The 25,840-nt window shown below is 34.8% G+C and overlaps 4 protein-coding genes across 4 annotated transcripts; all 4 read right to left on the reverse strand.

Annotated features, from left to right (window-relative positions):
* Positions 1–802: 802 nt before the first annotated feature.
* LOC145094891 (cytochrome P450 CYP82D47-like) lies at positions 803–2,805 on the reverse strand. Its single transcript, XM_079032877.1, has 2 exons — positions 1,855–2,805; positions 803–1,609 (listed from the first exon to the last, which is right to left on the reverse strand). Exons 1-2 carry the CDS (start codon positions 2,803–2,805, stop codon positions 974–976), a joined length of 1,587 nt encoding a protein of 528 aa, XP_078889003.1. The 3' UTR covers positions 803–973.
* A 5,346-nt stretch (positions 2,806–8,151) lies between these two features.
* On the reverse strand, positions 8,152–10,154 carry LOC145094893 (demethylepipodophyllotoxin synthase-like). Its single transcript, XM_079032878.1, has 2 exons — positions 9,204–10,154; positions 8,152–8,958 (listed from the first exon to the last, which is right to left on the reverse strand). Exons 1-2 carry the CDS (start codon positions 10,152–10,154, stop codon positions 8,323–8,325), a joined length of 1,587 nt encoding a protein of 528 aa, XP_078889004.1. The 3' UTR covers positions 8,152–8,322.
* A 5,333-nt stretch (positions 10,155–15,487) lies between these two features.
* On the reverse strand, positions 15,488–17,490 carry LOC145094894 (demethylepipodophyllotoxin synthase-like). The gene is made up of 2 exons (XM_079032879.1): positions 16,540–17,490; positions 15,488–16,294 (listed from the first exon to the last, which is right to left on the reverse strand). Exons 1-2 carry the CDS (start codon positions 17,488–17,490, stop codon positions 15,659–15,661), a joined length of 1,587 nt encoding a protein of 528 aa, XP_078889005.1. The 3' UTR covers positions 15,488–15,658.
* Positions 17,491–22,829: 5,339 nt separating this feature from the next.
* On the reverse strand, positions 22,830–24,832 carry LOC145094895 (demethylepipodophyllotoxin synthase-like). Its single transcript, XM_079032880.1, has 2 exons — positions 23,882–24,832; positions 22,830–23,636 (listed from the first exon to the last, which is right to left on the reverse strand). The coding sequence occupies exons 1-2, from the start codon at positions 24,830–24,832 to the stop codon at positions 23,001–23,003; spliced, it is 1,587 nt and encodes a 528-aa protein (XP_078889006.1). The 3' UTR covers positions 22,830–23,000.
* Between the last annotated feature and the right edge of the window lie 1,008 nt (positions 24,833–25,840).

The following is a 25,840-nucleotide window of genomic DNA, read 5'->3' on the forward strand; positions in this document are numbered from 1 at the left end:
TGAGCTTCATTAGTTTCCGTGTGCGTATGTTGGATATAAGACCAAAATAACAAACTCCTTTTATTACTGTTATCACTCACGAAATGTATGAAGAAAGGAAGAAGAAAGGTTTTTTCTAATGTAATAAATTAAATGTGCAGCAATCCGAAAAGTAAAGAGCAAAAAAACTATTTTATTCATAGCACTAAAGGCTATATATAATCATCTTAGATACACACGTGACCCATGAAAGAAGCCATGCTACTTGTTCTACCAGAAGACTCGGTACAAGCTAAGGACCGGTACAACTCCATATACTTGGGTCAATCTAGAAGCTAAATTCTAAATAATAAACTACTAATTAAAACATAAGATGATATAAATTCATAAATACTCATTAAAACTAAAGTTCCAATCATGCATGCATATAACGGGTGAACCGATGACAACCGAACCGATTAATCCAGGAAACAGTGTAATCATGCATTCTGTAAAAAATCCCATATCTCTTCTGACTTGGAAAGGATATTTTTTTCATGCTCAAAAACACATAGTCTGAAAATTGGGAAGCCATGCTAATATATAGTAGTGTTGACTTGTACCATTTTAAAATTGATATAAAGCAACTATTATGCGTGCAACATAGCTAGCTCTGATAACACAATGTTCGTGTAATTAAACAGCGAAAATTTTCATGCTAATTATCGATGCTTAAAATGTAAACAAGGGATGGCTCTATATACAGAGCATATATACAAGCAGAAGAAACTAAAAACCATTGCATGAAATAATGAAAATCCAAAACAAAGTAGTATCCATTATACTGCATGAAATAATAAAAATCCAAAACAGATTTAGTAGTATGACTAATTAACAAGCTGTTGATAAGATAGTAAGAAGACTTTGTGATTTTTCGGGATTAATTGTCTTGGAATGGTTGTTCAATAAGACTAGAGTGTGGGCGCATGGTCGGTGATGATTCGAAGCAAACGTATCATGCAGCAACTGCAGGGTACATATCAAGGGATAAACGAGGCGCCAGAAGGACCTCAAGTGGGATCGCTTTGCTGATAGTCACTCCAGCGCTTTCACTCATATCAATGGGTTCTTTCGATGGGTTTTTAAGCACAAATTGTTGTATTAAAGTAGCTAAAGTTATATGCAAAGACCGAAGAGCAAAGGGAATAGCAGGGCATACTCTTCTACCACTACCGAAAGGAAGCAATTCATAATTGTTTCCCCTGACGTCAACATGTTTACGACTTGTCAAGAATCTTTCTGGCTGAAATTCTTCAGGATGTGACCATTTATTAGGATCATGTTGAATTTTCCAAAGATTAGTCAATAAACGTGTGCCTTTAGGGATTTTGTAGCCACCAATAACGCAATCCTCCATGGACTCATGAGGAAGGTTTAGAGGTCCAGGCGGGTATAAACGCAGTGTTTCTTTAACGATTGCGTCAAGGTAAACAAGGTTCTTCAGGTCCGACTCCTCTACTGCTCTCTTCCTTCCAACATGCTCATCCAATTCATCTTGGGCAATTTTTAATACTCTTGGGTTGTTGAGCAACAAACATAAAGCCCATGTTAACGTTGCAGCCGATGTGTCCAATCCCGCAGCTAAAACAGTCTGCAAGTTTGAAGTTAAAACAAATTTCTTATATTAGCTAGATTTCAAGCAACATGCATGCATGCATGCTGATAATTGATTTTATTTTTTTGCACAGCTTATCTTTGCCACTGAAAACTGTTGCAAATACGTACTATAATGAATGTGGAAGAAACTATATATAATTAAACGATTAATTAACAAACTCTAGCTAGTAATAGTAGCTCATAATGATGATGAGATATAGAAAGATTAATAAGGTTTACCAAACATGTAGCCTTGATTATGGTATCATGGTCAAAACCACGGAATTCCTCTGGGGAGGCACCTTCAAGAACCGAAATCAGAACATCCATGAAGACTTGGCTTCTTTCATGTTGCTGCTTTTCCTCCGCCCTCACTCTCTTGTGATCCTCTAGCCATCCTGTTACAATTCCGTACATCTCTTCTCCTGTCATCTTCATTTTTTTCTCGTATCCTCCCAGGTCCAAAGGCTTGAGATATGGAATAAAATCAGACACCACAAATGTGCCCAATAACACAAAGAATTTCCTTATCACTTTTTGAAATCGAACCCCTTCTTTGTCATCAGGTGAAAACCTTTTTCCTGAAACAACCCTGACCACAACATTTAATATCAAGTTCTGAAACCATTGTTTCATATCCACCTTTACCATGTCGGAACTTCCACTCTCTTTATTCTTTACCCAAGCATTATATATATCTCCCATGGATGCTTTAACCTCTGAAGCACGAAGAGGTCCAAGCATCTCCACGCGTCGCTGAGAGAGAACCTCGAGTGTCAAGATCTTGCGCACTTGTCGCCAGTAGTCACCATAAGGAGCTAGAGCCAAGATGGCATAGTTATAGCCCATGTGTTCTACTGCCATTGACTTGGGTCGACTTGCAAACACCTTATCATTTGTGGTAAAGCACTCTTTCGCCATCTCAGCGTTACTCACCACCAAAACATTGTGAACACCAAGCTTGATGGTGAAAATGGGGCCATATTTATCTGCCATGCCACCTAAGACCCTAAGAGGTAATTCAGGTCCACCTAGAAGGCGCAGGTGTCCTATTACCGGCCATCGGCCCTTTGCTTGAGGTGGTTCTCTGTTCTTCACTCTCTTTCCTTTAAAGCTTTGCAGCAGGAATTTTAGTAGCAAAGAAAAAACAATCGCTGCTATAGAGGCTGAAAATGGGAGAAACAGCTCCATGCTTTCTACGTCCAGAATGAATTATGAAATATGATGATACACAGGGATCATAATATATAGAGATTGAACTCCCCGGCTGCTAACCTTTTTTTCTATATATATTCAAATGGTATGGTTCTAATAATGTAAAAGTCAACAAAGTTGGCTGAAAAGTTTGCTCGATACAAGTGTGTTATTAAACTTAATGATCATTTAGCATAAATATATATTTAAGAGGGAATATAATTTAAGAATGACATATATTTCATGTTCTTGTGTCAAAAAAATCATAGAATCTTTCTGTTGTTGAGTTAGATGTATTTTGAGCAAATTAAATTTCATGTATTTGTCACCTAAAGGCTTTAATATCAAAATATTTCATTTCAATTCCTTTGAATTCCTTTTTATTCCAGCTTGATATTAATTTATTCTCTAAATAATAATGTATAAAATGATATATCAATGATTTGCACTAAATCATATTTTTTGAGAAGTGCAGTTTTATAAAAGAAAAGGGCATTGGCTTCTAGCCGTGCAAAGTATAATGTAAGAAATTGAAAAAAAAAATAAAATCATAGAAAAAACCTTAATACACAGTAAAATCCAAATGCCTCAAATAAAGTATACTAGCAAAGAATCAAAGGCTGACAGACTCTGAGAATCAAAGCGGGTGAAAGATTCAATCAAAACGTGACAAGTAAACATCACCAACTCATAGTCAAAGGTGTTTTCTGATCTTCACCACCGTATCGACCAAATACCTATTAGTTGAACATTCAAATATTAGGGTTATAGAAATTGACTCAAATAACCTCTAAATATGGGTGGTATTTGTCAAAATTAAGATAATATGAGACATATATCTTCTGATATACTAACATATTGTGTTATAACTTTCAATTTCCCTTTCGAGTATATAAAAGCACTGCAAAAAAAATTAGGAAAAATGGTATTTGAGTCCACAAGGAAGGTTATGTTTTAATCTATGATTGGTATGATTCAAGCACATAAGCACTTATGAGAGAATTACAACAACTAATGTGATATATACACACACACACACACACAAAAGATTCTCCAAATGCATCATTATTTCCATTGTGGTTAGGTTTATTCAGTTTCTTAATTGCATCTCATTTCTCATGTGACTATAATATTATAAACAACCATGCACATTCGGTTGTGGTTCTCTAAGTGTGGCTTAAGTAGAGATGGTGGGGGCAATAAGGTCTTTTAGTCAATTAGGATATGTTGGTGTTGTTTATCTTTAAGTGGGAGTTTAGATTCAGTCGGTCATCATCTTGGATCTATTTATGTTAAAGTTAAAGCTCAAGGAGAGAACTAGCCTCTTGAAAGCTAGGATTCCAATTTGTAATCATTTATTTTTTAGTTCAATCAGTTTCTATATATATAAGTTTCTATATATATAAGTGTACAACAGAAGTACACTTTGCTTCTTTACTTTAAAAGTAGATAGTTTTGTAATTGTTGTTATTATTTATATCCCTTTTAATTTTATAATTGAACTTGATTTGTGTGGAATGCAGTGGTGATGGTGACGAGATAGAAAAAGAGGAGATCAATGGACTGAGATTCTCTCTTGGGAGCCTACAACCTTTTTTTTAACATAGTTTCTTGGTGGGTATGATAAGACCTGTTATTCAAGAAACATGGAAAACAATCAGTGAATCAACCTCGATTTGTCGAGGTAATGCAACGCTCATTTGATAATTCTTCAATTTACAAATGTTTTTCCTTACTGTATAAAGTTTAAAGATGCTAAAAAATATAAAGGTGATTTACTATTTCATATAATTTGCTTTCTCATGTCAATCATTAAGTTGGATTTGGAGTTGTGAAGAAAAAGTAAAAATAATTAGTGATAATTGCAAACTTCTACCTATTTATTTAAGGTATGCACAAAGCTTAAATGAGCTCATATAAGCTTATTTGGATCTGGGGTATTTGCTAAAGCATCATTACCGAAAAGACTAAGGTAGTGTTTAATATAATGGATCAGAGAAGGAAGCAATGGAATAAACTACTGTCGAACGAAGGTGATTCACTCCGTTTGTTAATTTCCATTCCTTTTTTTCTTCATTTATCATGTAATGGAATAGAAAAATTGCATTGTAACCCAATTTTGTTTGTGGAATTTTAACGTCACAAAATTATCTTTTTATCACTTAATTGGGTTTTAATGAGCCTCTGTTGTCTTTTAATTTTTTTACATGTGAAAATAAAAATTCTTAAATTAAAATTAAAATGGTGTAAAGAATAAGACTTAGAATTATGCATTGTACATACATTTTTCATATATATGTTTTTATATGTTATCATTTTATTTTCCTACAAAACATATTTTTCCTCGTGATGTTTTTGGGTAGTAAATGATCAGAAATTTAGAGGTTGAATTACTCTCTATCAAAGTTGGTATTTACTTATTTAGTTGACCTTTTTGAAGTACAAATATAAATGTCTAATAATTTTTCAGATGTCATTAAGATAAATGCTTAAAATATTGTCAAAAATACATTCGGTACTTCAAGCAATCATTATGCTTTTGGACCTAACACACAATTTATTTTGGCAAAATTAGGAATATGGTCTCATGAAAAGTCTCATCTTGGTCAATTCTGCATCCAAACTTGCAAGATATCCATATTTAGTCAATTGGCATGTCATTTGCTTCCGCATAAACTTGAACAACCTTTAAATTACAGAAATTTAAACAACCTTTAAATTACTTATTGCTACTTTTGATTTATTATGTATGTTAATAGCCACTTTCTTTCTTTCTTTTTGAATCTAGGAGGGTATAATTGGTAAGCTGACTATTAACTGTACTCAAATTTTATATTGTATGGTGCAACTTTGCGATTTTATCAAATATCTAAATATACACAAAGTAAATTGGATATTCATAATAGTGTATGTATTTATTTTAAAAGACAATTATAAGTAAATTGGATATTTATAACATTGTATATATTAATTTAAAAACAAAATTATAAAGTTACTGACAAAGCTTTAATCTTCTTAAATTAATAAATTAATAAATCCTTGTAAATTAATAGTGTTAATCTTTCACAAACATAATTTCTACGGGTTTAAACTAACAATTTTATAGTTATGGATAAAACCTTTAAGCTTCTAAAAAATATTTGTTTGCAAATGTATTATTAGTTATAACATCTATTAACTTCTAAAATGATTTTACGTTGGTTCCGTGTAGTACACGGTTATAACCTAGTTTATATAATATTTATAGCTGAGAATGAGAAAAACGGGGAGGCCTTGGCCCCCCTAGGCCTCTAGAAGCTTCCGTCACTGACTGGTGCACTACAAGAAATTAGAGTATTACTGGCGACGGGCGTCGTCGCTAAAGGTCGAAAATGTCGCCGCTAAATGATCACTACTGTTGGTTCGTCGCTAATGCTCCACTGGTCGCCGCTATTGCCTTCTGTCGCCGTTAAAGGCGTGTCGCTGCTAATACTATTTGTTGCCACTAAAGGTATCGCCGCTATTTGTATGTATTTGTATACATACAAATACACATACATACATAATACACATACAAAATACACATATACATACAAAAACACATACACATACAGAATTTACATACATATACATATAAATGAGCATACAAAAACACATATACATACATAAAATACACTCAAGATACTCGTATACATAGAAATGCAAATACAAATACATATCCACATCTACAAACACAAAATACAAATACAAATACACATCTAAAATATCAAAATTATCAAAATTTCGTCATGAACAGTGGTGGTGGCGGTATACTCCGGCGAGAAAGGTGGGGGGTCTCAAAATTCCGACAACCAACACAAATTTATTAGGGAGAAGAGAAAAGGAAAAGAGAAAGGGGGAAAATGGAGAGGAAGAGAGGTGAAATATCGAAGATTTCGGTGAAATTCCGATGGGGTCGAAGGTGGTGAGCAGAAAGAAGAGAGAAGAAGGGAAAACACAGAAGTAGATCAGGGAAGAAAGTGAAGACGAAGCAGATTTTATTGTCGAGGCTCTTTAGCAGCGACACCTTTAGCGGTGACACATCGGAGGGAAAACAATCCGGGGTTTTCTACATCGTTGGATCATCACTTAAATCAACTGTTGGGGTTGAAATGACGCGGATCGCCAGAACTAGCAATAGCAACGACGAGTAGCCTTTAGCGGCGACACACCGGAGGGAAAATAACGCGGAGTTTTCTACATCCTCCTAGTCGTTGGATCATGGCCTAAATCGACGGTTAGGGTTGAAATGAGGCGGATCGCCAACATAAGCTTTTAGCGGCGACAGACACTTTTAGCGGCGACAAAAACGCGTTTGTTTGATGTCGCCGCTCAAAGTGTCCGTCGTGCTAAAGGTGTCGCTGCTATTGCTTGATGGTGATAACCATAGCAGACCCTGGATACGAAGTCTTTAAAATGTTCCATTATTCTCTAGAAACGATTATGAGGAAAACAGTTTCATCCTTTCCATGTTGGATGAACAACAAAACATGGGTATCTTTCTTTTGGATATCTCTATTTGTTGAGCTTCATTAGTTTCCGTGTGCGTATGTTGGATATAAGACCAAAATAACAAACTCCTTTTATTACTGTTATCACTCACGAAATGTATGAAGAAAGGAAGAAGAAAGGTTTTTTCTAATGTAATAAATTAAATGTGCAGCAATCCGAAAAGTAAAGAGCAAAAAAACTATTTTATTCATAGCACTAAAGGCTATATATAATCATCTTAGATACACACGTGACCCATGAAAGAAGCCATGCTACTTGTTCTACCAGAAGACTCGGTACAAGCTAAGGACCGGTACAACTCCATATACTTGGGTCAATCTAGAAGCTAAATTCTAAATAATAAACTACTAATTAAAACATAAGATGATATAAATTCATAAATACTCATTAAAACTAAAGTTCCAATCATGCATGCATATAACGGGTGAACCGATGACAACCGAACCGATTAATCCAGGAAACAGTGTAATCATGCATTCTGTAAAAAATCCCATATCTCTTCTGACTTGGAAAGGATATTTTTTTCATGCTCAAAAACACATAGTCTGAAAATTGGGAAGCCATGCTAATATATAGTAGTGTTGACTTGTACCATTTTAAAATTGATATAAAGCAACTATTATGCGTGCAACATAGCTAGCTCTGATAACACAATGTTCGTGTAATTAAACAGCGAAAATTTTCATGCTAATTATCGATGCTTAAAATGTAAACAAGGGATGGCTCTATATACAGAGCATATATACAAGCAGAAGAAACTAAAAACCATTGCATGAAATAATGAAAATCCAAAACAAAGTAGTATCCATTATACTGCATGAAATAATAAAAATCCAAAACAGATTTAGTAGTATGACTAATTAACAAGCTGTTGATAAGATAGTAAGAAGACTTTGTGATTTTTCGGGATTAATTGTCTTGGAATGGTTGTTCAATAAGACTAGAGTGTGGGCGCATGGTCGGTGATGATTCGAAGCAAACGTATCATGCAGCAACTGCAGGGTACATATCAAGGGATAAACGAGGCGCCAGAAGGACCTCAAGTGGGATCGCTTTGCTGATAGTCACTCCAGCGCTTTCACTCATATCAATGGGTTCTTTCGATGGGTTTTTAAGCACAAATTGTTGTATTAAAGTAGCTAAAGTTATATGCAAAGACCGAAGAGCAAAGGGAATAGCAGGGCATACTCTTCTACCACTACCGAAAGGAAGCAATTCATAATTGTTTCCCCTGACGTCAACATGTTTACGACTTGTCAAGAATCTTTCTGGCTGAAATTCTTCAGGATGTGACCATTTATTAGGATCATGTTGAATTTTCCAAAGATTAGTCAATAAACGTGTGCCTTTAGGGATTTTGTAGCCACCAATAACGCAATCCTCCATGGACTCATGAGGAAGGTTTAGAGGTCCAGGCGGGTATAAACGCAGTGTTTCTTTAACGATTGCGTCAAGGTAAACAAGGTTCTTCAGGTCCGACTCCTCTACTGCTCTCTTCCTTCCAACATGCTCATCCAATTCATCTTGGGCAATTTTTAATACTCTTGGGTTGTTGAGCAACAAACATAAAGCCCATGTTAACGTTGCAGCCGATGTGTCCAATCCCGCAGCTAAAACAGTCTGCAAGTTTGAAGTTAAAACAAATTTCTTATATTAGCTAGATTTCAAGCAACATGCATGCATGCATGCTGATAATTGATTTTATTTTTTTGCACAGCTTATCTTTGCCACTGAAAACTGTTGCAAATACGTACTATAATGAATGTGGAAGAAACTATATATAATTAAACGATTAATTAACAAACTCTAGCTAGTAATAGTAGCTCATAATGATGATGAGATATAGAAAGATTAATAAGGTTTACCAAACATGTAGCCTTGATTATGGTATCATGGTCAAAACCACGGAATTCCTCTGGGGAGGCACCTTCAAGAACCGAAATCAGAACATCCATGAAGACTTGGCTTCTTTCATGTTGCTGCTTTTCCTCCGCCCTCACTCTCTTGTGATCCTCTAGCCATCCTGTTACAATTCCGTACATCTCTTCTCCTGTCATCTTCATTTTTTTCTCGTATCCTCCCAGGTCCAAAGGCTTGAGATATGGAATAAAATCAGACACCACAAATGTGCCCAATAACACAAAGAATTTCCTTATCACTTTTTGAAATCGAACCCCTTCTTTGTCATCAGGTGAAAACCTTTTTCCTGAAACAACCCTGACCACAACATTTAATATCAAGTTCTGAAACCATTGTTTCATATCCACCTTTACCATGTCGGAACTTCCACTCTCTTTATTCTTTACCCAAGCATTATATATATCTCCCATGGATGCTTTAACCTCTGAAGCACGAAGAGGTCCAAGCATCTCCACGCGTCGCTGAGAGAGAACCTCGAGTGTCAAGATCTTGCGCACTTGTCGCCAGTAGTCACCATAAGGAGCTAGAGCCAAGATGGCATAGTTATAGCCCATGTGTTCTACTGCCATTGACTTGGGTCGACTTGCAAACACCTTATCATTTGTGGTAAAGCACTCTTTCGCCATCTCAGCGTTACTCACCACCAAAACATTGTGAACACCAAGCTTGATGGTGAAAATGGGGCCATATTTATCTGCCATGCCACCTAAGACCCTGTGAGGTAATTCAGGTCCACCTAGAAGGCGCAGGTGTCCTATTACCGGCCATCGTCCCTTTGCTTGAGGTGGTTCTCTGTTCTTCACTCTCTTTCCTTTAAAGCTTTGCAGCAGGAATTTTAGTAGCAAAGAAAAAACAATCGCTGCTATAGAGGCTGAAAATGGGAGAAACAGCTCCATGCTTTCTACGTCCAGAATGAATTATGAAATATGATGATACACAGGGATCATAATATATAGAGATTGAACTCCCCGGCTGCTAACCTTTTTTTCTATATATATTCAAATGGTATGGTTCTAATAATGTAAAAGTCAACAAAGTTGGCTGAAAAGTTTGCTCGATACAAGTGTGTTATTAAACTTAATGATCATTTAGCATAAATATATATTTAAGAGGGAATATAATTTAAGAATGACATATATTTCATGTTCTTGTGTCAAAAAAATCATAGAATCTTTCTGTTGTTGAGTTAGATGTATTTTGAGCAAATTAAATTTCATGTATTTGTCACCTAAAGGCTTTAATATCAAAATATTTCATTTCAATTCCTTTGAATTCCTTTTTATTCCAGCTTGATATTAATTTATTCTCTAAATAATAATGTATAAAATGATATATCAATGATTTGCACTAAATCATATTTTTTGAGAAGTGCAGTTTTATAAAAGAAAAGGGCATTGGCTTCTAGCCGTGCAAAGTATAATGTAAGAAATTGAAAAAAAAAATAAAATCATAGAAAAAACCTTAATACACAGTAAAATCCAAATGCCTCAAATAAAGTATACTAGCAAAGAATCAAAGGCTGACAGACTCTGAGAATCAAAGCGGGTGAAAGATTCAATCAAAACGTGATCACCAACTCATAGTCAAAGGTGTTTTCTGATCTTCACCACCGTATCGACCAAATACCTATTAGTTGAACATTCAAATATTAGGGTTATAGAAATTGACTCAAATAACCTCTAAATATGGGTGGTATTTGTCAAAATTAAGATAATATGAGACATATATCTTCTGATATACTAACATATTGTGTTATAACTTTCAATTTCCCTTTCGAGTATATAAAAGCACTGCAAAAAAAATTAGGAAAAATGGTATTTGAGTCCACAAGGAAGGTTATGTTTTAATCTATGATTGGTATGATTCAAGCACATAAGCACTTATGAGAGAATTACAACAACTAATGTGATATATACACACACACACACACAAAAGATTCTCCAAATGCATCATTATTTCCATTGTGGTTAGGTTTATTCAGTTTCTTAATTGCATCTCATTTCTCATGTGACTATAATATTATAAACAACCATGCACATTCGGTTGTGGTTCTCTAAGTGTGGCTTAAGTAGAGATGGTGGGGGCAATAAGGTCTTTTAGTCAATTAGGATATGTTGGTGTTGTTTATCTTTAAGTGGGAGTTTAGATTCAGTCGGTCATCATCTTGGATCTATTTATGTTAAAGTTAAAGCTCAAGGAGAGAACTAGCCTCTTGAAAGCTAGGATTCCAATTTGTAATCATTTATTTTTTAGTTCAATCAGTTTCTATATATATAAGTTTCTATATATATAAGTGTACAACAGAAGTACACTTTGCTTCTTTACTTTAAAAGTAGATAGTTTTGTAATTGTTGTTATTATTTATATCCCTTTTAATTTTATAATTGAACTTGATTTGTGTGGAATGCAGTGGTGATGGTGACGAGATAGAAAAAGAGGAGATCAATGGACTGAGATTCTCTCTTGGGAGCCTACAACCTTTTTTTAACATAGTTTCTTGGTGGGTATGATAAGACCTGTTATTCAAGAAACATGGAAAACAATCAGTGAATCAACCTCGATTTGTCGAGGTAATGCAACGCTCATTTGATAATTCTTCAATTTACAAATGTTTTTCCTTACTGTATAAAGTTTAAAGATGCTAAAAAATATAAAGGTGATTTACTATTTCATATAATTTGCTTTCTCATGTCAATCATTAAGTTGGATTTGGAGTTGTGAAGAAAAAGTAAAAATAATTAGTGATAATTGCAAACTTCTACCTATTTATTTAAGGTATGCACAAAGCTTAAATGAGCTCATATAAGCTTATTTGGATCTGGGGTATTTGCTAAAGCATCATTACCGAAAAGACTAAGGTAGTGTTTAATATAATGGATCAGAGAAGGAAGCAATGGAATAAACTACTGTCGAACGAAGGTGATTCACTCCGTTTGTTAATTTCCATTCCTTTTTTTCTTCATTTATCATGTAATGGAATAGAAAAATTGCATTGTAACCCAATTTTGTTTGTGGAATTTTAACGTCACAAAATTATCTTTTTATCACTTAATTGGGTTTTAATGAGCCTCTGTTGTCTTTTAATTTTTTTACATGTGAAAATAAAAATTCTTAAATTAAAATTAAAATGGTGTAAAGAATAAGACTTAGAATTATGCATTGTACATACATTTTTCATATATATGTTTTTATATGTTATCATTTTATTTTCCTACAAAACATATTTTTCCTCGTGATGTTTTTGGGTAGTAAATGATCAGAAATTTAGAGGTTGAATTACTCTCTATCAAAGTTGGTATTTACTTATTTAGTTGACCTTTTTGAAGTACAAATATAAATGTCTAATAATTTTTCAGATGTCATTAAGATAAATGCTTAAAATATTGTCAAAAATACATTCGGTACTTCAAGCAATCATTATGCTTTTGGACCTAACACACAATTTATTTTGGCAAAATTAGGAATATGGTCTCATGAAAAGTCTCATCTTGGTCAATTCTGCATCCAAACTTGCAAGATATCCATATTTAGTCAATTGGCATGTCATTTGCTTCCGCATAAACTTGAACAACCTTTAAATTACAGAAATTTAAACAACCTTTAAATTACTTATTGCTACTTTTGATTTATTATGTATGTTAATAGCCACTTTCTTTCTTTCTTTTTGAATCTAGGAGGGTATAATTGGTAAGCTGACTATTAACTGTACTCAAATTTTATATTGTATGGTGCAACTTTGCGATTTTATCAAATATCTAAATATACACAAAGTAAATTGGATATTCATAATAGTGTATGTATTTATTTTAAAAGACAATTATAAGTAAATTGGATATTTATAACATTGTATATATTAATTTAAAAACAAAATTATAAAGTTACTGACAAAGCTTTAATCTTCTTAAATTAATAAATTAATAAATCCTTGTAAATTAATAGTGTTAATCTTTCACAAACATAATTTCTACGGGTTTAAACTAACAATTTTATAGTTATGGATAAAACCTTTAAGCTTCTAAAAAATATTTGTTTGCAAATGTATTATTAGTTATAACATCTATTAACTTCTAAAATGATTTTACGTTGGTTCCGTGTAGTACACGGTTATAACCTAGTTTATATAATATTTATAGCTGAGAATGAGAAAAACGGGGAGGCCTTGGCCCCCCTAGGCCTCTAGAAGCTTCCGTCACTGACTGGTGCACTACAAGAAATTAGAGTATTACTGGCGACGGGCGTCGTCGCTAAAGGTCGAAAATGTCGCCGCTAAATGATCACTACTGTTGGTTCGTCGCTAATGCTCCACTGGTCGCCGCTATTGCCTTCTGTCGCCGTTAAAGGCGTGTCGCTGCTAATACTATTTGTTGCCACTAAAGGTATCGCCGCTATTTGTATGTATTTGTATACATACAAATACACATACATACATAATACACATACAAAATACACATATACATACAAAAACACATACACATACAGAATTTACATACATATACATATAAATGAGCATACAAAAACACATATACATACATAAAATACACTCAAGATACTCGTATACATAGAAATGCAAATACAAATACATATCCACATCTACAAACACAAAATACAAATACAAATACACATCTAAAATATCAAAATTATCAAAATTTCGTCATGAACAGTGGTGGTGGCGGTATACTCCGGCGAGAAAGGTGGGGGGTCTCAAAATTCCGACAACCAACACAAATTTATTAGGGAGAAGAGAAAAGGAAAAGAGAAAGGGGGAAAATGGAGAGGAAGAGAGGTGAAATATCGAAGATTTCGGTGAAATTCCGATGGGGTCGAAGGTGGTGAGCAGAAAGAAGAGAGAAGAAGGGAAAACACAGAAGTAGATCAGGGAAGAAAGTGAAGACGAAGCAGATTTTATTGTCGAGGCTCTTTAGCAGCGACACCTTTAGCGGTGACACATCGGAGGGAAAACAATCCGGGGTTTTCTACATCGTTGGATCATCACTTAAATCAACTGTTGGGGTTGAAATGACGCGGATCGCCAGAACTAGCAATAGCGACGACGAGTAGCCTTTAGCGGCGACACACCGGAGGGAAAATAACGCGGAGTTTTCTACATCCTCCTAGTCGTTGGATCATGGCCTAAATCGACGGTTAGGGTTGAAATGAGGCGGATCGCCAACATAAGCTTTTAGCGGCGACAGACACTTTTAGCGGCGACAAAAACGCGTTTGTTTGATGTCGCCGCTCAAAGTGTCCGTCGTGCTAAAGGTGTCGCTGCTATTGCTTGATGGTGATAACCATAGCAGACCCTGGATACGAAGTCTTTAAAATGTTCCATTATTCTCTAGAAACGATTATGAGGAAAACAGTTTCATCCTTTCCATGTTGGATGAACAACAAAACATGGGTATCTTTCTTTTGGATATCTCTATTTGTTGAGCTTCATTAGTTTCCGTGTGCGTATGTTGGATATAAGACCAAAATAACAAACTCCTTTTATTACTGTTATCACTCACGAAATGTATGAAGAAAGGAAGAAGAAAGGTTTTTTCTAATGTAATAAATTAAATGTGCAGCAATCCGAAAAGTAAAGAGCAAAAAAACTATTTTATTCATAGCACTAAAGGCTATATATAATCATCTTAGATACACACGTGACCCATGAAAGAAGCCATGCTACTTGTTCTACCAGAAGACTCGGTACAAGCTAAGGACCGGTACAACTCCATATACTTGGGTCAATCTAGAAGCTAAATTCTAAATAATAAACTACTAATTAAAACATAAGATGATATAAATTCATAAATACTCATTAAAACTAAAGTTCCAATCATGCATGCATATAACGGGTGAACCGATGACAACCGAACCGATTAATCCAGGAAACAGTGTAATCATGCATTCTGTAAAAAATCCCATATCTCTTCTGACTTGGAAAGGATATTTTTTTCATGCTCAAAAACACATAGTCTGAAAATTGGGAAGCCATGCTAATATATAGTAGTGTTGACTTGTACCATTTTAAAATTGATATAAAGCAACTATTATGCGTGCAACATAGCTAGCTCTGATAACACAATGTTCGTGTAATTAAACAGCGAAAATTTTCATGCTAATTATCGATGCTTAAAATGTAAACAAGGGATGGCTCTATATACAGAGCATATATACAAGCAGAAGAAACTAAAAACCATTGCATGAAATAATGAAAATCCAAAACAAAGTAGTATCCATTATACTGCATGAAATAATAAAAATCCAAAACAGATTTAGTAGTATGACTAATTAACAAGCTGTTGATAAGATAGTAAGAAGACTTTGTGATTTTTCGGGATTAATTGTCTTGGAATGGTTGTTCAATAAGACTAGAGTGTGGGCGCATGGTCGGTGATGATTCGAAGCAAACGTATCATGCAGCAACTGCAGGGTACATATCAAGGGATAAACGAGGCGCCAGAAGGACCTCAAGTGGGATCGCTTTGCTGATAGTCACTCCAGCGCTTTCACTCATATCAATGGGTTCTTTCGATGGGTTTTTAAGCACAAATTGTTGTATTAAAGTAGCTAAAGTTATATGCAAAGACCGAAGAGCAAAGGGAATAGCAGGGCATACTCTTCTACCACTACCGAAAGGAAGCAATTCATAATTGTTTCCCCTGACGTCAACATGTTTACGACTTGTCAAGAATCTTTCTGGCTGAAATTCTTCAGGATGTGACCATTTATTAGGATCATGTTGAATTTTCCAAAGATTAGTCAATAAACGTGTGCCTTTAGGGATTTTGTAGCCACCAATAACGCAATCCTCCATGGACTCATGAGGAAGGTTTAGAGGTCCAGGCGGGTATAAACGCAGTGTTTCTTTAACGATTGCGTCAAGGTAAACAAGGTTCTTCAGGTCCGACTCCTCTACTGCTCTCTTCCTTCCAACATGCTCATCCAATTCATCTTGGGCAATTTTTAATACTCTTGGGTTGTTGAGCAACAAACATAAAGCCCATGTTAACGTTGCAGCCGATGTGTCCAATCCCGCAGCTAAAACAGTCTGCAAGTTTGAAGTTAAAACAAATTTCTTATATTAGCTAGATTTCAAGCAACATGCATGCATGCATGCTGATAATTGATTTTATTTTTTTGCACAGCTTATCTTTGCCACTGAAAACTGTTGCAAATACGTACTATAATGAATGTGGAAGAAACTATATATAATTAAACGATTAATTAACAAACTCTAGCTAGTAATAGTAGCTCATAATGATGATGAGATATAGAAAGATTAATAAGGTTTACCAAACATGTAGCCTTGATTATGGTATCATGGTCAAAACCACGGAATTCCTCTGGGGAGGCACCTTCAAGAACCGAAATCAGAACATCCATGAAGACTTGGCTTCTTTCATGTTGCTGCTTTTCCTCCGCCCTCACTCTCTTGTGATCCTCTAGCCATCCTGTTACAATTCCGTACATCTCTTCTCCTGTCATCTTCATTTTTTTCTCGTATCCTCCCAGGTCCAAAGGCTTGAGATATGGAATAAAATCAGACACCACAAATGTGCCCAATAACACAAAGAATTTCCTTATCACTTTTTGAAATCGAACCCCTTCTTTGTCATCAGGTGAAAACCTTTTTCCTGAAACAACCCTGACCACAACATTTAATATCAAGTTCTGAAACCATTGTTTCATATCCACCTTTACCATGTCGGAACTTCCACTCTCTTTATTCTTTACCCAAGCATTATATATATCTCCCATGGATGCTTTAACCTCTGAAGCACGAAGAGGTCCAAGCATCTCCACGCGTCGCTGAGAGAGAACCTCGAGTGTCAAGATCTTGCGCACTTGTCGCCAGTAGTCACCATAAGGAGCTAGAGCCAAGATGGCATAGTTATAGCCCATGTGTTCTACTGCCATTGACTTGGGTCGACTTGCAAACACCTTATCATTTGTGGTAAAGCACTCTTTCGCCATCTCAGCGTTACTCACCACCAAAACATTGTGAACACCAAGCTTGATGGTGAAAATGGGGCCATATTTATCTGCCATGCCACCTAAGACCCTGTGAGGTAATTCAGGTCCACCTAGAAGGCGCAGGTGTCCTATTACCGGCCATCGTCCCTTTGCTTGAGGTGGTTCTCTGTTCTTCACTCTCTTTCCTTTAAAGCTTTGCAGCAGGAATTTTAGTAGCAAAGAAAAAACAATCGCTGCTATAGAGGCTGAAAATGGGAGAAACAGCTCCATGCTTTCTACGTCCAGAATGAATTATGAAATATGATGATACACAGGGATCATAATATATAGAGATTGAACTCCCCGGCTGCTAACCTTTTTTTCTATATATATTCAAATGGTATGGTTCTAATAATGTAAAAGTCAACAAAGTTGGCTGAAAAGTTTGCTCGATACAAGTGTGTTATTAAACTTAATGATCATTTAGCATAAATATATATTTAAGAGGGAATATAATTTAAGAATGACATATATTTCATGTTCTTGTGTCAAAAAAATCATAGAATCTTTCTGTTGTTGAGTTAGATGTATTTTGAGCAAATTAAATTTCATGTATTTGTCACCTAAAGGCTTTAATATCAAAATATTTCATTTCAATTCCTTTGAATTCCTTTTTATTCCAGCTTGATATTAATTTATTCTCTAAATAATAATGTATAAAATGATATATCAATGATTTGCACTAAATCATATTTTTTGAGAAGTGCAGTTTTATAAAAGAAAAGGGCATTGGCTTCTAGCCGTGCAAAGTATAATGTAAGAAATTGAAAAAAAAAATAAAATCATAGAAAAAACCTTAATACACAGTAAAATCCAAATGCCTCAAATAAAGTATACTAGCAAAGAATCAAAGGCTGACAGACTCTGAGAATCAAAGCGGGTGAAAGATTCAATCAAAACGTGATCACCAACTCATAGTCAAAGGTGTTTTCTGATCTTCACCACCGTATCGACCAAATACCTATTAGTTGAACATTCAAATATTAGGGTTATAGAAATTGACTCAAATAACCTCTAAATATGGGTGGTATTTGTCAAAATTAAGATAATATGAGACATATATCTTCTGATATACTAACATATTGTGTTATAACTTTCAATTTCCCTTTCGAGTATATAAAAGCACTGCAAAAAAAATTAGGAAAAATGGTATTTGAGTCCACAAGGAAGGTTATGTTTTAATCTATGATTGGTATGATTCAAGCACATAAGCACTTATGAGAGAATTACAACAACTAATGTGATATATACACACACACACACACAAAAGATTCTCCAAATGCATCATTATTTCCATTGTGGTTAGGTTTATTCAGTTTCTTAATTGCATCTCATTTCTCATGTGACTATAATATTATAAACAACCATGCACATTCGGTTGTGGTTCTCTAAGTGTGGCTTAAGTAGAGATGGTGGGGGCAATAAGGTCTTTTAGTCAATTAGGATATGTTGGTGTTGTTTATCTTTAAGTGGGAGTTTAGATTCAGTCGGTCATCATCTTGGATCTATTTCTGTTAAAGTTAAAGCTCAAGGAGAGAACTAGCCTCTTGAAAGCTAGGATTCCAATTTGTAATCATTTATTTTTTAGTTCAATCAGTTTCTATATATATATAAGTTTCTATATATATATAAGTGTACAGCAGAAGTACACTTTGCTTCTTTACTTTAAAAGTAGATAGTTTTGTAATTGTTGTTATTATTTATATCCCTTTTAATTTTATAATTGAACTTGATTTGTTTGGAATGCAGTGGTGATGGTGATGAGATAGAAAAAGAGGAGATCAATGGACTGAGATTCTCTCTTGGGAGCCTACAGCCTTTTTTTTTAACATAGTTTCTTGGTGGGTATGATAAGACCTGTTATTCAAGAAACATGGAAAACAATCAGTGAATCAACCTCGATTTGTCGAGGTAATGCAACGCTCATTTGATAATTCTTCAATTTACAAATGTTTTTCCTTACTGTATAAAGTTTAAAGATGCTAAAAAATATAAAGGTGATTTACTATTTCATATAATTTGCTTTCTCATGTCAATCATTAAGTTGGATTTGGAGTTGTGAAGAAAAAGTAAAAATAATTAGTGATAATTGCAAACTTCTACCTATTTATTTAAGGTATGCACAAAGCTTAAATGAGCTCATATAAGCTTATTTGGATATGGGGTATTTGCTAAAGCATCATTACCGAAAAGACTAAGGTAGTGTTTAATATAATGGATCAGAGAAGGAAGCAATGGAATAAACTACTGCCGAACGAAGGTGATTCACTCCGTTTGTTAATTTCCATTCCTTTTTTTCTTCATTTATCATGTAATGGAATAGAAAAATTGCATTGTAACCCAATTTTGTTTGTGGAATTTTAACGTAACAAAATTATCTTTTTATCACTTAATTGGGTTTTAATGAGCCTCTGTTGTCTTTTAATTTTTTTACATGTGAAAATAAAAATTCTTAAATTAAAATTAAAATGGTGTAAAGAATAAGACTTAGAATTATGCATTGTACATACATTTTTCATATATATGTTTTTATATGTAATCATTTTATTTTCCTACAAAACATATTTTTCCTTGTGATGTTTTTGGGTAGTAAATGATCAGAAATTTAGAGGTTGAATTACTCTCTATCAAAGTTGGTATTTACTTATTTAGTTGACCTTTTTGAAGTACAAATATAAATGTCTAATAATTTTTCAGATGTCATTAAGATAAATGCTTAAAATATTGTCAAAAATACATTCGGTACTTCAAGCAATCATTATGCTTTTGGACCTAACACACAGTTTATTTTGGCAAAATTAGGAATATGGTCTCATGAAAAGTCTCATCTTGGTCAATTCTGCATCCAAACTTGCAAGATATCCATATTTAGTCAATTGGCATGTCATTTGCTTCCGCATAAACTTGAACAACCTTTAAATTACAGAAATTTAAACAACCTTTAAATTACTTATTGCTACTTTTGATTTATTATGTATGTTAATAGCCACTTTCTTTCTTTCTTTTTGAATCTAGGAGGGTATAATTGGTAAGCTGACTATTAACTGTACTCAAATTTTATATTGTATGGTGCAACTTTGCGATTTTATCAAATATCTAAATATACACAAAGTAAATTGGATATTCATAATAGTGTATGTATTTATTTTAAAAGACAATTATAAGTAAATTGGATATTTATAACATTGTATATATTAATTTAAAAACAAAATTATAAAGTTACTGACAAAGCTTTAATCTTCTTAAATTAATAAATTAATAAATCCTTGTAAATTAATAGTGTTAATCTTTCACAAACATAATTTCTACGGGTTTAAACTAACAATTTTATAGTTATGGATAAAACCTTTAAGCTTCTAAAAAATATTTGTTTGCAAATGTATTATTAGTTATAACATCTATTAACTTCTAAAATGATTTTACGTTGGTTCCGTGTAGTACACGGTTATAACCTAGTTTATATAATATTTATAGCTGAGAATGAGAAAAACGGGGAGGCCTTGGCCCCCCTAGGCCTCTAGAAGCTTCCGTCACTGACTGGTGCACTACAAGAAATTAGAGTATTACTGGCGACGGGCGTCGTCGCTAAAGGTCGAAAATGTCGCCGCTAAATGATCACTACTGTTGGTTCGTCGCTAATGCTCCACTGGTCGCCGCTATTGCCTTCTGTCGCCGTTAAAGGCGTGTTGCTGCTAATACTATTTGTTGCCACTAAAGGTATCGCCGCTATTTGTATGTATTTGTATACATACAAATACACATACATACATAATACACATACAAAATACACATATACATACAAAAACACATACACATACAGAATTTACATACATATACATATAAATGAGCATACAAAAACACATATACATACATAAAATACACTCAAGATACTCGTATACATAGAAATGCAAATACAAATACATATCCACATCTACAAACACAAAATACAAATACAAATACACATCTAAAATATCAAAATTATCAAAATTTCGTCATGAACAGTGGTGGTGGCGGTATACTCCGGCGAGAAAGGTGGGGGGTCTCAAAATTCCGACAACCAACACAAATTTATTAGGGAGAAGAGAAAAGGAAAAGAGAAAGGGGGAAAATGGAGAGGAAGAGAGGTGAAATATCGAAGATTTCGGTGAAATTCCGATGGGGTCGAAGGTGGTGAGCAGAAAGAAGAGAGAAGAAGGGAAAACACAGAAGTAGATCAGGGAAGAAAGTGAAGACGAAGCAGATTTTATTGTCGAGGCTCTTTAGCAGCGACACCTTTAGCGGTGACACATCGGAGGGAAAACAATCCGGGGTTTTCTACATCGTTGGATCATCACTTAAATCAACTGTTGGGGTTGAAATGACGCGGATCGCCAGAACTAGCAATAGCGACGACGAGTAGCCTTTAGCGGCGACACACCGGAGGGAAAATAACGCGGAGTTTTCTACATCCTCCTAGTCGTTGGATCATGGCCTAAATCGACGGTTAGGGTTGAAATGAGGCGGATCGCCAACATAAGCTTTTAGCGGCGACAGACACTTTTAGCGGCGACAAAAACGCGTTTGTTTGATGTCGCCGCTCAAAGTGTCCGTCGTGCTAAAGGTGTCGCTGCTATTGCTTGATGGTGATAACCATAGCAGACCCTGGATACGAAGTCTTTAAAATGTTCCATTATTCTCTAGAAACGATTATGAGGAAAACAGTTTCATCCTTTCCATGTTGGATGAACAACAAAACATGGGTATCTTTCTTTTGGATATCTCTATTTGTTGAGCTTCATTAGTTTCCGTGTGCGTATGTTGGATATAAGACCAAAATAACAAACTCCTTTTATTACTGTTATCACTCACGAAATGTATGAAGAAAGGAAGAAGAAAGGTTTTTTCTAATGTAATAAATTAAATGTGCAGCAATCCGAAAAGTAAAGAGCAAAAAAACTATTTTATTCATAGCACTAAAGGCTATATATAATCATCTTAGATACACACGTGACCCATGAAAGAAGCCATGCTACTTGTTCTACCAGAAGACTCGGTACAAGCTAAGGACCGGTACAACTCCATATACTTGGGTCAATCTAGAAGCTAAATTCTAAATAATAAACTACTAATTAAAACATAAGATGATATAAATTCATAAATACTCATTAAAACTAAAGTTCCAATCATGCATGCATATAACGGGTGAACCGATGACAACCGAACCGATTAATCCAGGCAACAGTGTAATCAAGCATTCTGTAAAAAATCCCATATCTCTTCTGACTTGGAAAGGATATTTTTTTCATGCTCAAAAACACATAGTCTGAAAATTGGGAAGCCATGCTAATATATAGTAGTGTTGACTTGTACCATTTTAAAATTGATATAAAGCAACTATTATGCGTGCAACATAGCTAGCTCTGATAACACAATGTTCGTGTAATTAAACAGCGAAAATTTTCATGCTAATTATCGATGCTTAAAATGTAAACAAGGGATGGCTCTATATACAGAGCATATATACAAGCAGAAGAAACTAAAAACCATTGCATGAAATAATGAAAATCCAAAACAAAGTAGTATCCATTATACTGCATGAAATAATAAAAATCCAAAACAGATTTAGTAGTATGACTAATTAACAAGCTGTTGATAAGATAGTAAGAAGACTTTGTGATTTTTCGGGATTAATTGTCTTGGAATGGTTGTTCAATAAGACTAGAGTGTGGGCGCATGGTCGGTGATGATTCGAAGCAAACGTATCATGCAGCAACTGCAGGGTACATATCAAGGGATAAACGAGGCGCCAGAAGGACCTCAAGTGGGATCGCTTTGCTGATAGTCACTCCAGCGCTTTCACTCATATCAATGGGTTCTTTCGATGGGTTTTTAAGCACAAATTGTTGTATTAAAGTAGCTAAAGTTATATGCAAAGACCGAAGAGCAAAGGGAATAGCAGGGCATACTCTTCTACCACTACCGAAAGGAAGCAATTCATAATTGTTTCCCCTGAGGTCAACATGTTTATGACTTGTCAAGAATCTTTCTGGCTGAAATTCTTCAGGATGTGACCATTTATTAGGATCATGTTGAATTTTCCAAAGATTAGTCAATAAACGTGTGCCTTTAGGGATTTTGTAGCCACCAATAACGCAATCCTCCATGGACTCATGAGGAAGGTTTAGAGGTCCAGGCGGGTATAAACGCAGTGTTTCTTTAACGATTGCGTCAAGGTAAACAAGGTTCTTCAGGTCCGACTCCTCTACTGCTCTCTTCCTTCCAACATGCTCATCCAATTCATCTTGGGCAATTTTTAATACTCTTGGGTTGTTGAGCAACAAACATAAAGCCCATGTTAACGTTGCAGCCGATGTGTCCAATCCCGCAGCTAAAACAGTCTGCAAGTTTGAAGTTAAAACAAATTTCTTATATTAGCTAGATTTCAAGCAACATGCATGCATGCATGCTGATAATTGATTTTATTTTTTTGCACAGCTTATCTTTGCCACTGAAAACTGTTGCAAATACGTACTATAATGAATGTGGAAGAAACTATATATAATTAAACGATTAATTAACAAACTCTAGCTAGTAATAGTAGCTCATAATGATGATGAGATATAGAAAGATTAATAAGGTTTACCAAACATGTAGCCTTGATTATGGTATCATGGTCAAAACCACGGAATTCCTCTGGGGAGGCACCTTCAAGAACCGAAATCAGAACATCCATGAAGACTTGGCTTCTTTCATGTTGCTGCTTTTCCTCCGCCCTCACTCTCTTGTGATCCTCTAGCCATCCTGTTACAATTCCGTACATCTCTTCTCCTGTCATCTTCATTTTTTTCTCGTATCCTCCCAGGTCCAAAGGCTTGAGATATGGAATAAAATCAGACACCACAAATGTGCCCAATAACACAAAGAATTTCCTTATCACTTTTTGAAATCGAACCCCTTCTTTGTCATCAGGTGAAAACCTTTTTCCTGAAACAACCCTGACCACAACATTTAATATCAAGTTCTGAAACCATTGTTTCATATCCACCTTTACCATGTCGGAACTTCCACTCTCTTTATTCTTTACCCAAGCATTATATATATCTCCCATGGATGCTTTAACCTCTGAAGCACGAAGAGGTCCAAGCATCTCCACGCGTCGCTGAGAGAGAACCTCGAGTGTCAAGATCTTGCGCACTTGTCGCCAGTAGTCACCATAAGGAGCTAGAGCCAAGATGGCATAGTTATAGCCCATGTGTTCTACTGCCATTGACTTGGGTCGACTTGCAAACACCTTATCATTTGTGGTAAAGCACTCTTTCGCCATCTCAGCGTTACTCACCACCAAAACATTGTGAACACCAAGCTTGATGGTGAAAATGGGGCCATATTTATCTGCCATGCCACCTAAGACCCTGTGAGGTAATTCAGGTCCACCTAGAAGGCGCAGGTGTCCTATTACCGGCCATCGTCCCTTTGCTTGAGGTGGTTCTCTGTTCTTCACTCTCTTTCCTTTAAAGCTTTGCAGCAGGAATTTTAGTAGCAAAGAAAAAACAATCGCTGCTATAGAGGCTGAAAATGGGAGAAACAGCTCCATGCTTTCTACGTCCAGAATGAATTATGAAATATGATGATACACAGGGATCATAATATATAGAGATTGAACTCCCCGGCTGCTAACCTTTTTTTCTATATATATTCAAATGGTATGGTTCTAATAATGTAAAAGTCAACAAAGTTGGCTGAAAAGTTTGCTCGATACAAGTGTGTTATTAAACTTAATGATCATTTAGCATAAATATATATTTAAGAGGGAATATAATTTAAGAATGACATATATTTCATGTTCTTGTGTCAAAAAAATCATAGAATCTTTCTGTTGTTGAGTTAGATGTATTTTGAGCAAATTAAATTTCATGTATTTGTCACCTAAAGGCTTTAATATCAAAATATTTCATTTCAATTCCTTTGAATTCCTTTTTATTCCAGCTTGATATTAATTTATTCTCTAAATAATAATGTATAAAATGATATATCAATGATTTGCACTAAATCATATTTTTTGAGAAGTGCAGTTTTATAAAAGAAAAGGGCATTGGCTTCTAGCCGTGCAAAGTATAATGTAAGAAATTGAAAAAAAAAATAAAATCATAGAAAAAACCTTAATACACAGTAAAATCCAAATGCCTCAAATAAAGTATACTAGCAAAGAATCAAAGGCTGACAGACTCTGAGAATCAAAGCGGGTGAAAGATTCAATCAAAACGTGATCACCAACTCATAGTCAAAGGTGTTTTCTGATCTTCACCACCGTATCGACCAAATACCTATTAGTTGAACATTCAAATATTAGGGTTATAGAAATTGACTCAAATAACCTCTAAATATGGGTGGTATTTGTCAAAATTAAGATAATATGAGACATATATCTTCTGATATACTAACATATTGTGTTATAACTTTCAATTTCCCTTTCGAGTATATAAAAGCACTGCAAAAAAAATTAGGAAAAATGGTATTTGAGTCCACAAGGAAGGTTATGTTTTAATCTATGATTGGTATGATTCAAGCACATAAGCACTTATGAGAGAATTACAACAACTAA

The sequence above is a fragment of the Lactuca serriola genome, chromosome 3, assembly GCF_051521515.1.
Source record: "Lactuca serriola cultivar US96UC23 chromosome 3, Lser_US96UC23_V15, whole genome shotgun sequence".
NCBI lineage: Eukaryota > Viridiplantae > Streptophyta > Magnoliopsida > Asterales > Asteraceae > Lactuca > Lactuca serriola.

Bases quoted from the DNA above. Each gene is read 5' to 3' on its own strand.
- LOC145094893 (XM_079032878.1), bottom strand. From the start codon at position 10,154: ATGGAGCTGTTTCTCCCATTTTCAGCCTCTATAGCAGCGATTGTTTTT. The intron at 8,959-9,203 runs GTAAACCTTATT...TCAAACTTGCAG, and splicing joins TAATCAAGGCTACATGTTTG to ACTGTTTTAGCTGCGGGATT.
- LOC145094895 (XM_079032880.1), bottom strand. From the start codon at position 24,832: ATGGAGCTGTTTCTCCCATTTTCAGCCTCTATAGCAGCGATTGTTTTT. The intron at 23,637-23,881 runs GTAAACCTTATT...TCAAACTTGCAG, and splicing joins TAATCAAGGCTACATGTTTG to ACTGTTTTAGCTGCGGGATT.
- LOC145094891 (XM_079032877.1), bottom strand. From the start codon at position 2,805: ATGGAGCTGTTTCTCCCATTTTCAGCCTCTATAGCAGCGATTGTTTTT. The intron at 1,610-1,854 runs GTAAACCTTATT...TCAAACTTGCAG, and splicing joins TAATCAAGGCTACATGTTTG to ACTGTTTTAGCTGCGGGATT.
- LOC145094894 (XM_079032879.1), bottom strand. From the start codon at position 17,490: ATGGAGCTGTTTCTCCCATTTTCAGCCTCTATAGCAGCGATTGTTTTT. The intron at 16,295-16,539 runs GTAAACCTTATT...TCAAACTTGCAG, and splicing joins TAATCAAGGCTACATGTTTG to ACTGTTTTAGCTGCGGGATT.